Source organism: Macrobrachium rosenbergii, chromosome 5 (genome assembly GCF_040412425.1).
Source record: "Macrobrachium rosenbergii isolate ZJJX-2024 chromosome 5, ASM4041242v1, whole genome shotgun sequence".
Taxonomy (NCBI): domain Eukaryota; kingdom Metazoa; phylum Arthropoda; class Malacostraca; order Decapoda; family Palaemonidae; genus Macrobrachium; species Macrobrachium rosenbergii.
In genome coordinates this window covers 2,925,030-2,944,518 of record NC_089745.1, presented here as the reverse complement: position 1 = coordinate 2,944,518, position 19,489 = coordinate 2,925,030, and the positions used below count along the sequence as shown (strand labels likewise).

Sequence of the window (19,489 nt, the reverse complement as noted above, 5' to 3'; positions counted from 1 at the left end):
GTCATCTAGTTGCATTTCATTCTAATCAGTTCTGTTGCAATATTGCATGATCTTCGCAGACTGTTCAAAATGTCATGAACGTGAAAGCTTCCACAGAACTGAATGTCCATGAGGGAAAAATAATAGACAGAGCAGAGTGGAAGAAGAGAAAAATAGAATAAATAATGCCAACATTGAATATCTAAAAAAAAAAAATAGTAGTAAATAACTAAAGTACAAAAGAAGGATAGTGAGGAGTGTATCCTCAAGCAAGGACGATTAATTGAATGCACTGCTAAATATGCTCCCAGATTTGTTACTCTTACAGAAAAGCATATGAATTACTGGAAAAGGTTATTTCAGTTATGAAATACATGACTTGAATAAAGTTAATGAACAAACAGAGCGTTGGCTGCTTTAAGTGTTGTACGAAGCAAGTCTTGTTTAATCAATATATAAAATCTTTCAGGTATTAATGCTTTCTTTTCTGTAGATAATACCTGCGAAACTTTGCGTGCACTTGTTGCAGTAATGCTTATGGTTTGGTGAAATGGTTCAGAACCTTAATCACATATAGACCAGAGTGCAGTAATGATCGTGCTGGTACCCGTGCATCTGTCGCTAATTACTGTAATTATTCAGAAGTTGGAATATTTGAGCTGACTCCTTTTTTAGTTTTCTGCAAAAGAAAACTATTGTGATGGCTATTTGTCTGTCCGTCCGCCCCCAGACCTTAAAAACTACTGAGGATAGAGGGCTGCAATTTGATATGTTGATCGGCAGTATAGGATTAGGGGGCTGTTAGTTATTTACATAATATTTACATTGTATGTTATTACACGGTGCAACTACATTACTGTGCTGGTTTTACATTGTATTTCTACATCTTATATTCCTAATAAAATTACTGATTTCTTCGTTTGCAGTGTTTGGGCATGGCTCCATTTGACAGTGATCTTGACCCTGAATCCTGCTTCTTGGGCGGTCGGTTGACAGGGCTCTGTCCCCTTCTGCCTGGGTATTAAAACTCGGTCCGCTTGTTGCTGTACATACTGCTTCTGTTATTGTTATGTCCAAATTTGAATTGCGTCTGTATTTTATTTTAGCGTTATTTATCAAGTCTTGTGACGATGGTTTCTTGTCGAGTTTGTCCGTGTAGTGTGGGGAAATGGCTCCTGTGTTTGTGTGTGCAGGTAATCTTCATCTGAGAGTAATAGATGTCCTGCCAATGCAGTTTTCTCTGGAAGGACTGCATTCCTTCCCGGGGCAGATAAATTCGTAAAACACATCGGTAATATTGTGTGGATGCGCAAGTGCTATTTTTCATGACAATATATATATAAAATACAAGTATATACTCTACATACATACGCCAGTTTTGTTTTTCCTTTTTCCAGGAAAAATGTAAAAACTATAAAAATCAATTATTTGCCAAATTAGACGTTGGCTTATAGGAAAAAAGCTTAACACAGTAGTAATATTTTCCAATGAAAATTTTACTTAAAACACATTGGAATTAAACAAACATTATACCAATCATCTAGTATTATGGTTTAGCATGTCGCTTTTAAATACTAATGAAACTCGATTATTAGTGCTCCTAACTTAAACTGGTTTAAGTATTTAGCCACATCCGAGTGCAAAGAATTGAGGTGAATTGATTAACTTATTTATTTATTGAAATGTAACTGTATGGGTGAAGATGAAGGATTAGTGGAAGCTGTAATTCAAAATGATGGTTTTATTTTTTGATGTTCTACTTTCAGTTATCATCTCGTTATTGTTTCGTCGATTTTTTTTATATATATATCTGGTCTTACTGCTTGGGTTTTGTTCTCCAATTTCTTACACCCTTCATCCATAACAGTGAAATTCTAATTTACACAGTTATTTGAAAAACAGTTAATAACAGTTGTTGCATTTAGGTCACTGATTCGTATTCAGATTAGACTGTTTATACTAAATCATTTTTGGATTAAGAAAATACAAGTAATTTATTTCTGGTATATATTAGATCAAACAATAAACCGATACACATAATTATGGGATACCCAGTGAAAAGTGACTGAGAATGTTATTAGTTTCTAACTGGGATACTGATAACTGGCCGTAGAGGAGAGCCAGTGACTGATCCAGCCCAGTACAAACTTGGGATCAGAGCCCCAAAGCCAGAGCCGAAGAGGAGCGCCATATCTCTGTGAGAGCAGATCTCCAGAGCCAGAGACACTGGACCCATACTGAGAGAGAAGAGCTGTGGTTCCCAAAGGAGAAATTCCACCCTGAGAGTCATATTCGTACCCGGAAGTGGCCAGGGCAGCGTCCTCCTGCTTCGCCTTTTCAATCTGAGCAATTGCATGAAGGGGCGCAACCGGCAGTCGATCTGATTCTGCGCGGAAGCCATTTGCATCGGCGACAAAGTTGACGAAAGTTGGCGTGCCGTCAGGAAGGTGTGAATCTGCAACAGAGAATAGTAAACCAGTCAAAAAAAGCTATATTTCAGTTTCGGTTCTAAGTAATTTTATCTATATTTTTCATTGAAATTAAAACTTTTTTTAGGTACTTACGACCATCCTCCCCGTTGGGCTACCATTCCATTCACGGGGAATCCCTGCTCTTGGCGACTGATACCATTAGCTGTTACATATCTAAAATTGTAAGTACCATCAGGATAAGGTCCTTGGCGATGATCCAGAAGGATTGGTATCACAGGACGAAAACCACCAGCATATCCTGAAAAGGATCCTCCGAGGTTTACAGGTGAAACACCTGGAAATCCTGTAGTCAGTAATTGTCCTCCTCCTGTGGAAATTACAGATCCTTCCAGGATACTATTAACACCAGCTGTTGGTCCGACAACAGTTCCCAGAGAACCTCCTAATGAGGCACCTGTTGCACCCAGCTGTAGTCCAGTTGATGCCCCGATGCCACTTTGGTCCAGGTAAACCCCTGGGTTAGACTTGACTCCTCCTGGGATTGTAGCAGTAACTGCCATCAATGCACACAACACCACTCTCTGAAATTTATGGATTGATATTTTTTTTACTGCATACTCGCTACCTATAATACTCTAAAGGCTGATATTATAGGTTCTGTGATCACATGAATTATAAGTTACCTATAATCATTTAATATCAATTACTGATAACATATGGACAGTGGTTCCATGTTGCAAAACTGGAACCTCGTATGACTAGTTTTATACATTAATAATATGGTATTTAGATCTCTAAAGGCCTGCTTATCTGACAAAACATAATGTAGGTTTTTCTTCATTTATGTATATATATATTTATGTATTTAAATATTTTTGAGGTCTCTAAAGTATATGATGTCAATTCTCAGTTACAGTACAGCTCGTTAAAAATTCTTCAGCAAACAAATCAAAATGGTGTATAGTTTGATATCGTGTTTTATAATGTCTTTTGGAAGAATTTACATTCCCTTCACTTGAAAATTTGTGCAATTGTAAATAACAGTTATCTTTCAGTAGCTATTATTTTGAAATGTTCCCCTTACAAGTATCTCAGGAATTGACTTCTTAACGATTAATGATTTTCTGAGGGGTTGCTACAGAAGCAAGAGCCCGTGTCAGGAAATGGCTGGTCCAATCTAAACAAGTAAGAAATTCGCCGAATTTTTCTTCGGCGCAATCGAGTTTTCTGTACAGCGTATAATCAAGGCCACCGAAAATAGATCTATCTTTCTTTGGTCTCGGTATAATGCTGTATGAGCCGCAGCCCTTGAAACTTTAACCACGGCCTAGTGGTGGAATGTCCTATATCGTTGCCAGACGTACGATTATGGCTAACTTTAACCTTATATAAAATAAAAGCTACTGATGGTAGATGGCTGCAATTTGGTATGTTTGATGATTGGAGGGTGGATGCTCAACGTACCAATTTGCAGCCCTCTAGCCTCAGTAGTTTTTAAGATCTGAGGGCGGACAGAAAAAGTGCGGAGGGACAGACAAAGCCGGCACAAAAGTTGTCTTTTACAGAAAACTAAAAATAAGCAGTTCCTCCCTGTTTACTTTGTGGGATCGTAAACGAACCAGCTTAATAATGTTTATAGACTGGAAACTTACAGCGGGCGACATCGTTGTCTGAATGCGTCGGAGAGAATGTACTAAATCTGCCATCTTTCCGCGATTTTTATACAGTAACAATCCTTTCCCGTGATCACCCAGTTCCGGCTCCAACCCGGTCTCCGGCCAATTTTGAGACTTTCTTACGCAAACGTCTCAAACCTTTCGTTTTTAACCCCAATAAGTCATTTGTGCAACGAACATATTTAGAAATGTTTGATTGTCCGTGTGAATGCGATCAACTTTTGGGGGACTTGAGAAATGGCAGAGGTATATTAGAACAAGTTTTAATTCGTCATTTGAATATCTTATTCCGTCTTGATTTGAACGTTGCTTGTATATTGTATATAATTTTTAATTGTTCGTAACTTGCATTTATATAATGATTCTACGTATACAAAGCTGTCGTAGCCTTGGAGTACTTAAGAGAACTCTTCTCGTATATACATTACAAAGGGCTGACAAGTAAATTAGTTAGTTAACTCCTTTTCAATATAATATTCGATCTATGAGAGAAACCTGAGCGATATTGAAGAGGAAATTTTGAGTCTTCCCTTTATCAATATTGAGGAATATCTAATAAAGCATATTGTGCCGGCTTTGTCTGTCCGTCCGCACTTTTTCTCTCCGCCCTCAGATCTTAACAACTACTGAGGCTAGAGGGCTGCAAATTGGTATGTTGATCATCCACCCTCCAAACATCAAACATACCAAATTGCAGCCCTCTAGCCTCAGTAGTTTTTATTTTATTTAATGTTAAAGTTAGCCATGATCGTGCGTCTGGCAACGATATAGGCCAGGCCACTACCGGGCCGTGGTCAAAGTTTCATGGGCCGCGGCTCATGCATCATTATACCGCATTATACCGAGACCACCGAAAGATAGATCGATTTTCTGCTTTACAGAAAATTAAAAATAAAGGATGCTTGGCAAATCTCATGGAAGGGATGCCTAGTAAGAACCAGAAAATATAAGAAATAACAATACCAACTGTATTGTGCATTCACAGTATTTATGCCATGAGGTGTGGCCACCGGTGACCGCAGTATTCCCTATGCATATTTAAGTGTTGGTCAACCTCGGCCACATTTTGATGACTGGTTGATACTTTCGAGTTTAAATCAGTCGCTTAGTGGAGTTTTCTACTTTTGGGGAGCTGAGTAATGTAAGAATTTTTTCGTAGCCTAAAATATGTTTTTTACCGGTCCAGATGATTATAGTTCCTAATTTTCTGTGAAAGAAAGCTATTGTACCGGCTTTGTCTGTCCGTCCGCACTTTATTCTGTCCGCACTTTTTCTGTCCGCCCTCAGATCTTAAAAACTACTGAGGTTGGAGAGCTGCAGATTGGTATGTTGATCATCCACCCTCCAGTCATCAAACATACCAAATTGCAGCCCTCTAGCCTCAGTAGTGTTTATTTTATTTAAGGTTAAAATTAGTCATAATCGTTTTTTGCAGGATAGGCTGGTTCAAGTTTCATCGCGACTCATACAGCATTATACCGATACCACCGAAAGATAGATCTATTTTCGGTGGCCTTGATTATACGCTGTGGCGGCTGTACAGAAAACTCGATTGCGCCGCGGAAACTTCGGCGCAGTTTTTACTTGGTTTTTCTTTGCCTTCATTGGTCTCCTAGTAGCAGTGTACCAGTCACACATGTAATACAGTAATACAATGGGATCTTACCAGTTGTTATCAGTTAAATACCCTAGCTGCAACCTCTTTCGTTTCCTTTTGCTGTGCCTCCTTTCATATTCCCTTTCTTCCATCTTACTCTCCTTAACCCTCTCCTGACAATTGATTCATAGTGCAACGGCTTTGAGGTTTTCCTCCTGTTACGCCTTTCAGACCTTTTACTGTCAATTTCCTTTTCAGCGTTGAATGACCTCATTGGTCTCAGTGCTTGGCCTTGGGCTTAAATTCTTCATTCAGTTCAGGTCAATTCATTTCCATACATTGTATCTTCTCCTGAGAAGCCTTGTAAATACAGAGACAAGGAAATTTTTGTGCCTTTACAAAGACAGAAACCTTTTTTTTTTATCACTAATAGCATTAAATTTAAATTTTTATTTATATATTTGTGTGGGAGTACTTATAGTTATGTAGCTTTATGTAAATGTTCAATGAGACTTGATGTCAAAGTTTTTATTAGTTTTCTGTAAAAAAAAACTATTGTGCGGCTTTGTCTGTCCATCCGCACTTTTTCTGTCCGTCCTCAGATCTTAAGAGCTACTGAGGCTAGAGGGCTGCAAATTGGTATATTGATCATCCACCCTCCAATCATCAAACATACCAAATTGCAGTCCGTCCGGCGTTAGCAGGTTTTATTTTATTTCAGGTTAAAGTTAGCCATAATCGTGCATCTGGCAACGATATAGGACAGGCCACCACCGGGCTGTGGTTAAAGTTTCATAGGCCGCGGCTCATACCGAGACCACTGAAAGATAGATCTATTTGCGATGGCATTGATTATGCGCCGTACAGAAAACTCGATTGCACAAAAGAAACTTCGGCACATTTTTTACTTGTAATTGCAAATCACCTATTTGTGGCATCAGTGATTACATAACATATTCAGCTTGTAATGCCAAATGAACCAGTCACTCTCATGATAATTGTCAGGATGATTTGAAGTTTTCTGTATTCCACTAAATTTTACAGATAAGCCTCTGTATTGATTTCCTGACTATGGTGCTACTTTTATCAGTTTTGAAATTTGCTGTCTGTAAATTTCAAAGCTATTATATATTTAGAATGTCAAACATATATCAGTTTTAAAATATTTTTCAGAAAGTTGTACTAATGCAGTCTTTTATATGGCACCAATTTATGAAATATTTCCTTCGTTTTTGTTCCAGTGATAGAGTGATCAGTTTTTATACACGTGTAATTACGTATGCTTTAAAGGCTTCATTTTATATATCATTTTCATCGTCAACCTTGGTATCCATATTTCATTTGTAGAATCAGCACCATGATGTTGGTCATTTCCAGTAGCCATTCTCTTCAGTTCATAATCTTTCTTAAAATTCTGTTGACCTTTTTTACCATTGCCAGATTGTATATTCATATCTAAAAGATTTTCTTTATCAGAGAAAGCATGTCTGCATGCAATGCTCTGTATAGTAAAAAAAAATGTTTCATTATTGTTACCTATTAGGAATGAGTGATGAGTAACAACAACAGACTAGTTAGGTAAAGATCGGTTTTAATTAAATTTGGTTTTACAGTTTAGGAGACTTGCCATACCAGTTCCGTAGCAGTAATTCTCTGATTAGGTAAATCTATGGGAGTCCATAAGTCCTGCTTGGACTTGGAGAACCTGGAAGAAGGCCTGTGCCAAACTGTTGACCAGAGGATGATGGACTTACAGAACCAAAGTGCCCGTTGCTAGCTCCAGAGACAGATATCTGTGACCCAGAGCCTTGGTATTGAATTCCAGAGCCAGTACCAGATACCTGAGAACCAGCTCCAACGATCTGAGATGCTGAATTGAGTATTTGGTTTTGTGCTCCCAAAAACTGAGATCCAGGGCCTGGTTGGTAAGTTCCGTCATATGCTGTCTGATATCCCGCAGCGGCTGCCGCGGCATCCTCTTGTCTTGCTTTTTCAATCTGAGCAATTGCATGAGGAGGAAGAGGAGGTGGGGTAGGTAGGAGATTTGAGTCTACTTTGAAGCCGTCTCCATCAGCAACAAAATTAACAACGGCAGGGGTGCCATCAGGGAATGTGAATCTGAAATAGAAAAGGTGGTGAGTATTTTCAACTTAGGTTTTTAAGATTAGTTTGAGCTTTTAGAGTTTTGTGGGTTTTATAAATGGCACAAGATATGAACAAAATTTTACTAACAGGATTTTACTTACGACCATCCTCCTCGCTGTGATACCATTCCTCCTTGAGGATATCCTACTTCCTCACGAGTGATACCGTTCCCAGTAGCATATCTAAACCTGTATACGCCATCTGCGTGAGGTCCTTCACGTTGATCCTGAAGGATTGGTATCACAGGGCGAGACTGACCATAGAAACTAACAGGTGAAACCTGGACGTGCCCTCCAAATCCTCCACCAATGTTTCTTCCTGAAGCACTTCCAAATACACCTTTAGGCAAGGTGCCAAAATTTCCTGAGGTCGAACCGCCCAAACCAGATCCAGTTGAGCCTCCGAAACCTGCACTGGCGGTACCTCCATAACCGCCAGCAGACGATCCACTTGGATGCTGACCAACAAAATCAACAGCACCAGGTGCTCCAAAGCCTCCAGTAGCTAAAGCACCCAATCCAGATGATCCTCCTAGGTTAGCTCCGTTTAATCCCCCAAACCCTGCATTAGAGTTAGCTCCATAACCTCCTGCTAGTGATCCAAATGACTGCTGACCAACAAAATTTCCACTAGAGGATCCCCCAACACTTCCTCCAGTGGAAATTCCAAATCCAGAGGTAACTTGAGTACCTAATCCAGACAAGCCTCCAAGGTTAATTCCAGCTGACCCAGCAGGATTGAGAGAACCACCAAAGCCAGAGTTTAACGAGCTTCCAAAGCTGCCTGCTGCAGATCCTCCAAAACCTGACTGAAGAGAACCTCCATAATTTCCACCAGAGCTTCCAAAATTCCCACCAAGGGAACCTCCTAAACTACCAGCTGCTGTGCTGCCAAAGCCACCAAGTGCAGAGCTTCCGAAACCACCAGATAATCCTCCTGTTGCTCCGCTAAATAGTCCTCCTTGTGTGTTAGATGAACCAAAAGCACCAACAGAGGAACTTGCTGATCCAAGAGCCCCTGCTGCACCAGGCTCACCAGGAAGGGCTAATGGTGCACTAGGAGTTTGGTATGTATATCCTGTCGATTCAGAAGTGACACCTGTGAGTGTTGCAGCCAAAGCTGCAAGTAACGCACAGACGGTTGCTTTCTGGAAAATGTAAATTTGACTTGTTTATTGATTAATTTTATAACACTTCACATCCTATCGAACTTAAGCATTGCAGTACTATTTCTGAGAATTAAATGTTCCCTCACCACCTGTTGCTGATCCTTCATAGCTAATAGTGTACCAATTTATGAAATTTTATTCTTCCACCCACCCCTCCCCTTTCATTACTAGTTCACCTGTCGATGACCTTCGTTGCTTTGACACCAGATGATACAAATTAATCAAAATATCACCAAAATGATTATGGAATCAGTTCTGACAGTCTACCTCCCTCCCCATTTGATGATTTTATCATTTTGTCAGTATTTCACTCTTCCAAATGATATATAATAGAACAATATTCGTCTTAATGTAGGAGGTTACTATATGAAAAACAATGTATTAGTTAATGAATCACTCTGTACCATCCATTTTCATTAAACTTGGTGTATTCCTGTGTAAGCATAGTAGCATCATTGAATTTAGAGAACTTAGTGGTATGAGGACGAAAGACACAAACATTTACACAGTTAAAGAATAGTAATTGAATTTTATACTGAACACTTTTAGACGAGAAATTGCAGCCCATTATATCAAGATATATTTTTCCCTATCTCTTCCCTTAATACATTTCAGTCGAAGCCAATTTGACAATCTTACCGTTCGTGTCATGGTTGTACGATGGAGTTGAGATGAATGATGACCAGTGGAATCCCCAGTTCTTTTTATACGATGTCAGGGCACCTTCCTCATTTCTTACCTTCTCTGACACTCTTGCTTTATGTATTATGACAGAGTACCCCACCCCCCCATCCTCCCAAGCCACTATCTCTCCTATGAGTAACCCCCCACCCAACTCCTCCCCAATCACCATTTCTCCTAAGAGAATTCTGATTCAAAATATTTGATAAACTTTTTAAGAGTTTTTTTATGTACTGAAATGTGTCTGTTGCCTGTTTTAGAATTAAAATTTCGTAATTGAGGCCAGGTTGCTTAATGAGATTCCGGTCCTGGTGGATGGCCAATTATACCAAACAAGTGTTATGTCATAAAGGTAATTACTTAATTGTTATTTTGTCAAAAAGACATTTACCTGATTAAAAGATTTGAATTAGATTTATATAAGGCATTTAACCTCAATGTATGCCCATACATTTCTTTGCCATGTATTATTTTGAAAATAATTATGATAAATTTGCTTTTATTGAGACTGTTAGTGTCAGAAATTATTGATTTAATTTTTTATACAAAATACAAGATTAGTTTGGCTCTTAAAGATTTAGTTAAAGAAGAATCTAATTTTTGGGGAAAATTCCTGATGGGTGGTATCAATAATTTTTCCATTTCTCATCCTTATAATATTTATAAAGTTTATTTCTGTATACATGTATTCAGTTTTTGTAAGGAAATTTCTCGTTCAAGTATTGGAATTCAGATTTACTGATTTTCTACAAAAATAATATACGACTCTGTGTAGATAAAAAGCGGTATATTGCTTGACTGGGTGAAATAATAGTATATTAAGTGATTTAAGAAATTTCACTGAGATCAAAAGGTAACAAAACTTTATTTCAGGATTTGAGTATATATGTATATATATATATATATATATATATATATATATATATATATATATATATATATATATATATATATAATATATATTATTTTAATACAATTCACAATCGCTCACTGAGTATAAAAAAATCACTGAATTCTAAATATATATATATATATATATATATATATATACTGTATATATATAGATATGTATATTATAATATTATATGTATTATATACATACATATATATATGTATGTATATAATATATATTATATATAATATACATATATATATAATTATATATATGTGTGTGCTTGTGTTGCATTCGTAAATTAAACAGTAAACATTCCAAATACAATATTGACAACCTGTTTGCCATACAGTACGGCACGCTGTACGATTACAACTAACACTCAGATTAGAAATGGTGAATAACCACGGTATTGGATTAAAGAATATCGATATGCCTTGTGTAAATTTCATTTAGTTGAAAAATCTTCATTTCTATTTATAGGCATAAGAAAATACAATTTATCTCTCACTTCATGGAAATGTAATCCTAATGTAATCCCATTTAGAATTCAGTGATTTTTTTCTACTCAGTGAGCTAATATGCTGTATTATTAAAAAAAAACAATTTATATTAAGACTTCCTTGGAATTTTTCAAAGGTTAACCTGCTGTAAGGAACTCGGGACCTGGGTCGGTATATGAAAACGGTTTATGTAGAAAATTCTCTTGCATTTTTGCATATGTAGAAGACATGGCTTTAATTCTGAAGTAGCACTGAAGCGAGAGAGAGAGAGAGAGAGAGAGAGAGAGAGAGAGAGAGAGAGAGAGAGAGAGAGAGAGAGAGAGACTGATTTTGCGTTATCGAGTTTGCGCAGAGAAAGTTAAGTGTATAAGATAAATGAAATTTTTAAGTTAGTAGAGGAACCTAGATTCCTTAAAAGTCAGATATATATGAAAGCATTTAATTATAAAAAGGATCCAAGGATTGAGTAACTGTTGTTAATTTCGAATGGCGTGTTAATGGATTTTGCTTCCCCAATTTACGTCAGCAATGCAGTGAATTTCAGTGGAATTATTCTTTATCATGAAATGGAAAAAATCTTAACTGAAAATGTGACAGTTCTGATACAAATGTTAAATATTTCCAGTATGCTTATGTAAGGAACGCTCTGTGAAATAATACGGTTCAGATGCAAATGGTAAATATTAAGTTAAGTTAAGTATACCTTAGTTTAACCAGACCACTGAGCTGATTAACAGCTCTCCTAGGGCTGGCCCGAAGGATTACCTAGCAACGGAACCTACAGATTATTGTGGAATCCGAACCACGTTATACCGAGAAATGAATTTCTATCACCAGAAACAAATTCCTCTAATTCTTCGTTAGCCGGCAGGAGACTAGAACTCGGGTATAGCGAGTGCTAGCCGACAACTCTACCGACTCGCCCAACGAAGAACTTGTCTGTATGCATTATGTAAAGACCTCTCTATGAAACAGTGAGCCAAATCCCATTTTGTCATGAATATCATCCACAGTGACGTTGAAGGCAATAAAAATTAGTATCACTGGCAGTTAAAATCGTGTCGTAGTGTTTTCAATTCAGTATCTTCGGCTGCTGCAACAGATTGGCTATGCAAATGAGGTTAATTTTAATCGAATTGTTTCGTACGGTTCGCTTGACTGAATCAGACGCCCTTCAAGAACGTCAGTTTACGTGTTAATTAGTTTATAATTAAAAATCGATTGTGGGATGATACACGGTCACTGAAATTTTTAATATTATTGGAAGTGAATTTCGTCGACTTGTCAGGTGTGATTATGCAAATTAAAGCCGTTTAGGCATTTGTAATAGAAATTCACTGGAAAGAGCGTTTGTCCATTATTTGTATAGTGTAGGTTAGAAATATGCGTAAAAAAAATATGTATTTTTCTATAGCATTAACCTTAGAATGACTTGTTTCATCCCAAAACTTTATATTATTTTATATGATGAGGAAACTTTCCTTAGGCAGATAAGCTGCAAAGTTAAGTTTAACCAGACCACTGAGCTGATTAACAGCTCTCCTAGGGCTGGCCCGAAGGATTAGACTTATTTTTACGTGGCTAAGAACCAGTTGGTTACCTAGCAACGGGACCTACAGCTTATTGTGGAATCCGAACCACATTATACCGAGAAATGAATTTCTACCACCAGAAATAAATTCTCTAATTCTTCATTGGCGGGCCGGAGACTCGAACTCGGGCCTAGCAGGGTGCTAGCCGAGAACTCTATCGACTCGTCCAACGAGGAACTTAGATAAGCTGCAAAGGATCGAACAAAGTGAAAAATGCGCCGATGTTTCTTCCGCGCCATCGAGTTTTCTGTACAGCCGCAACAGCGTATAATCAAGGCCACCGAAAATAGATCTATCTTTCGGTGGTCTCTGTATAATGTTGTATGAGCCGCGGCCCATGAAACTCTCACCCGGCCTTGGTGGCCTGTCCTATATCGTTGCCAGAAGCACTACAATGGCTAACTTTAACCTTGAATAAAATTAAAATTCCTGAGGCTAGAGGGCTGGAATTTGATGTTTGATGATTGGAGGGTGGATGATCTACATACCAATTTGCAGCCCTCTAGCCTCAGTAGTTTTTAAGATCTGAGGGCGGACAGAAAAAGTGCGGACAGATAAAAGTACGGACAGACAAAGCCGGCACAGTAGTTTTGTTTTACAGAAAACTAAAATTCAACACGTAATTATGTGGCTGAATTATATTTATTGAATGGTCAATATGAAATTTATTTTTTCTAATTATCATGTTACCAAAAACGTTCGGTAATGAAGGAGCAATTAGTCTCGCCAAGTAATTATATTTGAGTAATATTTCCGTATCTATTTACTTAATATTTTTTATAGTTTGCTGCAAATGTATCTGTTTCAGAGATGGAGGTGCGCATAAAAAAAAGCTGCTGCAAGCGTTATTCGACATCAGTGGCGCAGCTTCAAAATACCCGATTGTATAATAAATTTCTTCAAGAGTGTGTCATGTTGATCAATACGTGCAACTATACTTCCAGGTGGCGTTGTCAGTATATACATACATGTATACATACTTACATATTCATACTACTCTTGTTAGGCTTCAATAAGAGGGGATGATTTAGATTCCAGTTTTTTAATTTACAAAGTACAATTTACACATATCCATATCTGTATCTATATCTGTTTATATACATATATATACACATATCTGTATACATATGTCTAAATATGTATTATATATATAGATGTATATATATAATAAATGTGTATGTATGTATATATATATATACATATATATATATACATATATATATATATATATATATATATATATATATATATATATATATATATATATATATATGTGTGTGAGCACACCAGCAAAGTAAACTGAGTTCGATGCGTCAGGGAGAAACGTCTTTGGGCCCACTCCTTGAAGATTCCCATTATCGTACATCTGCCTACCAGGGTTGAGAAATTAAAGAATATGGCATCTTCAAATAAAGTCACGTATACGTGATTGTTATGATTGCAGTGTTATTTGTAGCTGCTGTTTCAATCTCAAGCGCCACTTATATACTTTACCTGTGACTGTAGGTAACCTTGTGATAATTTTTCTCAAGTCGTTGGGGTGTGCCATGGCCTCTGTCCCTTAACCTTCCATAGTCTTTGGTTTGGGTTCTCCTGCTTGTGGGTTCACTCAAGCACACTTTCCAGTGTTTATTAATTATTCAGCATTTATTTGCTTGTTGGTCTGCTTGTGTGCAATCTATAAATTATATGTTTAATTTAATCATCAGCATGGCCGCTAGCGCCTCATAATTGTTTTTTTTAATTTAGTTTTCAGTCATTTTTTCTTGCAGTTTTAATGCCATTAACACCGTATGTTAGACTCTTTATGGTGCTATTTATTATCATTTACTGTTCTTTGCTATTTATTCTTTTCTCCTCGACTTTTCTTATGCATGGGAATTCTATTCTGTGGAAAATTGCTGTGCAAGTTTATGGTCCTCTGGCTCATTCCATAGATATTTGAGCTCATTTTTATAATATGTTTATAATATAATAACCATAAAACTTAAACACATCAGTGCTCATAGAGTCGGTTTTTCCTTAATAATCTGAACCTGTAGCTTGACCCTTTGGTAGTTACAGTGCTTTGCCCTAAAATGGAAAACTGCAGTGTCTGCAAAAATACAAAACTGAGAAAAATGGTAGATACTCTTTTGCATTACTACTGATTTTGCAGATACTCCAAATGGGTACCCCCTAAATACTCGTGGAAAGCACTGAAGAATCATTTTGAAACTGCAGTAACTTGTGTATTAGTGTTTCAATTTCGAAAATTTTGCAGATACATTTTCTTTTTTATGCAGTTTGAATGCAATCTGTTGAATGAAGACCTTCAGGTTACACTCATTTTCATTGCTAACATTTGAGTAATATCACATTTACTTGCTGTGATGACTTTTCAACTTTTAACTTTCTTTGTAACTCCTTATAAGTAAGCTGTAAGAACGAGAACCTTATTCCTTTCTTATAATAAAGGAGTCTGGAGAGTAATTTATTTGTATAGGCCTAAATAATTATAGTTGAAACATTCTTTCCCAAATGCTTACTAGGGTTTTCTGTGAATTTAGGTTTAGAGAGTCATAAAATATGGAGGTAATTTCATCTATTTGTGAATCTTGAGTGTTGTATGAATACAAATAATGGCTTGAATTTAAAGGGATTGGTCTTAGGTAGGTTAGAGGAAGTGATGTTGGTAATGATAAAATGAAATTTATTGAAAATAACTCCCTAACTAGTGTAGTGGCACATAACAAGGAAACCCCAGATGAATTTAAGGAGGTCCGTAAGTTGCGTGAGGGGTGTGAAAAGCTGGTTATAGGGAAGCTTCCGATGGTAGATGAGAAGGTGATGGCGTAGTTGTTGAAGAGATTGCTGGATTACTCCTCCCTCCGTAGGACTGAGAGCCTGAACTTAAGCCAGAGAACTTGAGCCCAGCTCCATAAGCCAGTGTTTGTGCGTTTCCTGAGCTAGAGAACTCATCTCCAGAGCTGTGGGAACCAGATCCGGTTTCAGTTGTATATTTCCTGAGCTAGAGAACTCATCTCCAGAGCTGTGGGAACCAGATCCAGTTTCAGTTGTATATTTCCTGAGCTAGAGAACTCATTTCCAGAGCTGTGGGAACCAGATCCAGTTTCAGTTGTATGTTTTCTGAGCTAGAGAACTCATTTCCAGAGCTGTGGGAACCAGATCCAGTTTCAGAACCTTAATACGGATTTACGGTAACGGAGAATTGTGATCCACTTCCAGTAACCTGAGTTCCATAATTGAAAATTTGACCATGTGATCCAGGGATGGGCTCGTAAGTGCCATCTTCAGATAACTGATATCCAGCTGCAGCAGCTGCAGCATCTTCCTGCTGGGCCTTCTCGATTTGAGCAATTGCGTGAGGTGGAGGAGGAGGAGGTATGGGTAGCAGATTAGAGTCTATATGGAAGCCGTTTCCATCAGCAACATAATTAGCAATTGCTGGGGTGCCATCTGGGAATGTGAATCTGCAATAAGAAAAGGGCAGTATTATAAGGGAAGTGACTGAGATTAAAATTTATGATTTTGTCATAACAGTTATTACCACATAACTTACACAAAGGCATTAAATTTCACTTACGACCATCCTCCTTGTTGTGAAACCATTCCACCATCTGGGTATCCTTCCTCTTGACGAACAATGCCATTTCCGGTTGCATATCTAAATCTGTAGATGCCACTAGGATATGGTTCTTCTCGTTGATCCTCAAGAATAGGCACCACAGGTCGTGTTTGACCTTGAAAACTTCCAAGAGATCCCCCAACAAAGTTTCCTCCTGGTGAAGTTCCAAATCCTCCAGTAGATGAGGAACCAGAACTCCCCACAGTTGTAGCACCAAAACCAATTCCTGTTAAGCTTCCAAAACCTACATTAGAGGGGCTTCCATAACTTCCTACTGATGATCCAGTTAAAGATTCTCCAAAATTTCCTTCTAAGGAAGCATAACCTCCTGTCAGTGATCCTGTTGGCTGTTGTGTTAGCAGGTTTCCGATCACAGATCCTCCGAAACTTCCTGTTGTAGGTTGTTGATATCCTTCCACTTGAGAATTTCCAAAGTACCCACCTGGTAAACCTCCATGAGTACCAGAAACAAAGCCACCAAAACTTGAAATTGAAGGGCTTCCAAGACCAGCAGCTGAGGTTCCACCAAAACCTGTGTGAGAAGATCCCCCATAATCTCCTTACAGAGGTCAGTGTAGGGCTAGGTCCAACAAAATTCCCAGTTGAAAATCCTCTGTTATTTCCAGGAAAGGAGTTTCCATACCTGCCAGCCTGAGAGCCTCCGAAGCTTCCTCCATCAAATAAACCTGCAGAACCGGCTGTGGCATGATTGCCAAAACCAGACGTTAAGGAATTCACAAAGCTTCCAGCTGAAGATCCAATAAAACTAACTAATGGTGAACTTACTGGGTTGAGTCCAATATCTCCTTCACTTCTTGGCACAGAACTGCCATAGCCACCAAACTGAGAACCTCCAAAGTCACCAGTGAAGGAATTCCCAAATCCACTTGTTGGAGAACCTCCACCATGCAAACCTCCAGAACCAACAATAGCAGAGCCACCAAAACCACTGGTAAAGGAATTTCCAAGATTTCCTGCTGAAGGTTCCCCAAGACCAGTTTGAGGAGCACCATAACCTCCAATTAATGAGCCTGGTGGATGGTGTCCAACATTTCCAGAATTTTCTGTCAAAGAGCTACCATGTACTCCAGTCTGAGAGCCTCCGAAATGCCCAGATACTGTTGAACTGCCAAAACCAGGTTGAAGGAACCCACCAGCGCCACTTGCTACAGGATTTCCTATACCACTGGATAACACCCCTGTAGGTGGGCGTCCATAGTTATTAGGTAAACCTCCAAATAAACCAGTTGATAAGCCAGGTAATGTTAAAGGTCCACTGCTGTGTGATCCTGGTAAAGCTAAAGATACACCTGAAGTTGGTTGCTGATAAGTATATGCTGCAGAAGCAGAGCTGACCCTTTGCCAGACTGTAGCTAAAAGCAGCTACCAACACACACAGCACCAGTTTCTGGGAAAAAATCATTTGTTAATGAAATAGAAACTAAAGTGGGTGCTTTCATAAGTTAACAGATGTCCCATTTTAAATTGATCTCATGAATAATGTGTAGCAGGATATTCATCAACATTTTGTAGTAGCTTTGGAATGTTGAATTTTTAGTAGGTACGCAAGATGGTATTTTTTTTTTTTTGTTGGTTTATAGTTAGGGAAATCCAGAAGACTGCCTTTGAACTTATGCAAGTTAAATGTTACTCATTTTCAACGTATTGTATTTGTTTGTAAGCAAATGCTCAGTAAAATTGCAGAAATATTTGATCCGAGGAAAGTTTTTTACTCTGCATCCTTGCTGGATGAAAATCACTGTGAAGAGATACAGAAGATATATGTAAATATATTTTACCATGTGTAAAAATAGCTTTCGTCCTTCCGAAATGAGTCTGCGTAAGATTTAGCTATCTTCAAAAAAAAGGAGAATCGTAGAATGGAAACAAACAGAGGACAGGTAAAGATAGTAAGAGTTCCTATAATATTTTATATGACAAATAGGTGTAAATTTCATTAGGCCGTATCTCCTTCACTAAATGTATTAAGAGAAACTTACCGTTATTGCCATCGTTGTTTTAATGAAGTCGAGATGAATGCAGTGATCCAGCTTCTTTGTTGATCTTTTATACGATGTCAGCCCCCCTCCCCCCCCCCCAGCGGGTCATCCTGACGGGAAATTGTGGAAAAACGCAACAGCTCACAGTATTGCCAATCTGCATCTTTCAGCACCACAGGCTTTGTGCAATCCCGTTATTTCATTGTTTAATTAAGTAATTACAGATTATTGTAACTACTGTATGACTAAACTCGTTAGTGCCTTTGATTAAACGTCGCTTTGAGAAACGTAAGCAAGCAAGCGAAATGGAAGTGTGTGCAAAAGACTGGCTGGAGGCTTAAGGTGTCTGTGTAAGCACATATGGAATTATATAACGGGTTGTTGAGCTAAACCTCCTTTATGGAAGGGAAGTGCAGATGTTGAATGCAAGTGAAAGTACAAAGGTTGAAGCTGATGAAGTGAATTGTTTGCTCAGCATTATGTAATGTGACTTGAAAAGAATTAAAGTTTAAAAATATTGAGAAAATAGTAAAGTAAAAATGGTAACTTAAATGAAAGGGTGGATCATAGAGTTTTTGAGATGGTTTGAACATGTGGAAAGAGTCGAGGGCAATAGGTTCATGAAATGAGTTTATAATTCTGATGTGTTTGGAGAAAGAGAAGAGAAAAACTTGCAAAACGCTGGATAGAAGGAGTAAAACATTCTTCGGCAAGAAATGGTCAGTATCCAAGAAGTCTGAGAGTATGCAAAATAGAGTTGAAGGCACTGTGTGTATGTGTGTGTGTGCGCGCGTGTGTATGCGTGTGTTTAATGCTCTTCAACTCGATACTGATATGCTTTCCATGTTGGTGTACGTGGCACCTAATTTTATGAACACAATTAGTTGCTTTAAGATGGGTGGTGCGCATATAACCCGTATTGCCTGGCCTCTGTATCACAGTATTTCAAGATCTTGTCATTGGTTTCCTTTCCAGTAGGAACCAGTTGATAACGCTTTCATCTGCTTGTTTATTTATTTGTTTATTTACTTAGTTTCAGCTACTTGTCTAAGAATTTGTACACTGGTATTTGCTATCATACACAGTTAAGTTATTCTGTCTCGATTTCCTCTTCACATATGAACATTCTGTTTTGAAATTGTGCAGTGCAAGATCGTTGTCTTCCAGCAAGTTCCATGGGAATGTATTCTCATTAT

The 19,489-nt window shown here is 38.0% G+C and overlaps 3 protein-coding genes across 3 annotated transcripts; all 3 read right to left on the bottom strand.

Annotated features, from left to right (window-relative positions):
• Positions 1-2,063: 2,063 nt before the first annotated feature.
• On the bottom strand, positions 2,064-2,971 carry LOC136839044 (uncharacterized). The gene is made up of 2 exons (XM_067104707.1): positions 2,641-2,971; positions 2,064-2,434 (listed from the first exon to the last, which is right to left on the bottom strand). The coding sequence occupies exons 1-2, from the start codon at positions 2,969-2,971 to the stop codon at positions 2,064-2,066; spliced, it is 702 nt and encodes a 233-aa protein (XP_066960808.1).
• Positions 2,972-7,351: 4,380 nt separating this feature from the next.
• On the bottom strand, positions 7,352-9,850 carry LOC136839043 (uncharacterized transmembrane protein DDB_G0289901-like). The gene is made up of 3 exons (XM_067104705.1): positions 9,637-9,850; positions 7,931-8,948; positions 7,352-7,802 (listed from the first exon to the last, which is right to left on the bottom strand). Exons 1-3 carry the CDS (start codon positions 9,848-9,850, stop codon positions 7,352-7,354), a joined length of 1,683 nt encoding a protein of 560 aa, XP_066960806.1.
• A 5,707-nt stretch (positions 9,851-15,557) lies between these two features.
• On the bottom strand, positions 15,558-18,305 carry LOC136839042 (keratin, type I cytoskeletal 9-like). The gene is made up of 6 exons (XM_067104704.1): positions 18,294-18,305; positions 17,080-17,616; positions 16,937-16,991; positions 16,252-16,825; positions 15,857-16,138; positions 15,558-15,696 (listed from the first exon to the last, which is right to left on the bottom strand). Exons 1-6 carry the CDS (start codon positions 18,303-18,305, stop codon positions 15,558-15,560), a joined length of 1,599 nt encoding a protein of 532 aa, XP_066960805.1.
• Positions 18,306-19,489: the final 1,184 nt, after the last annotated feature.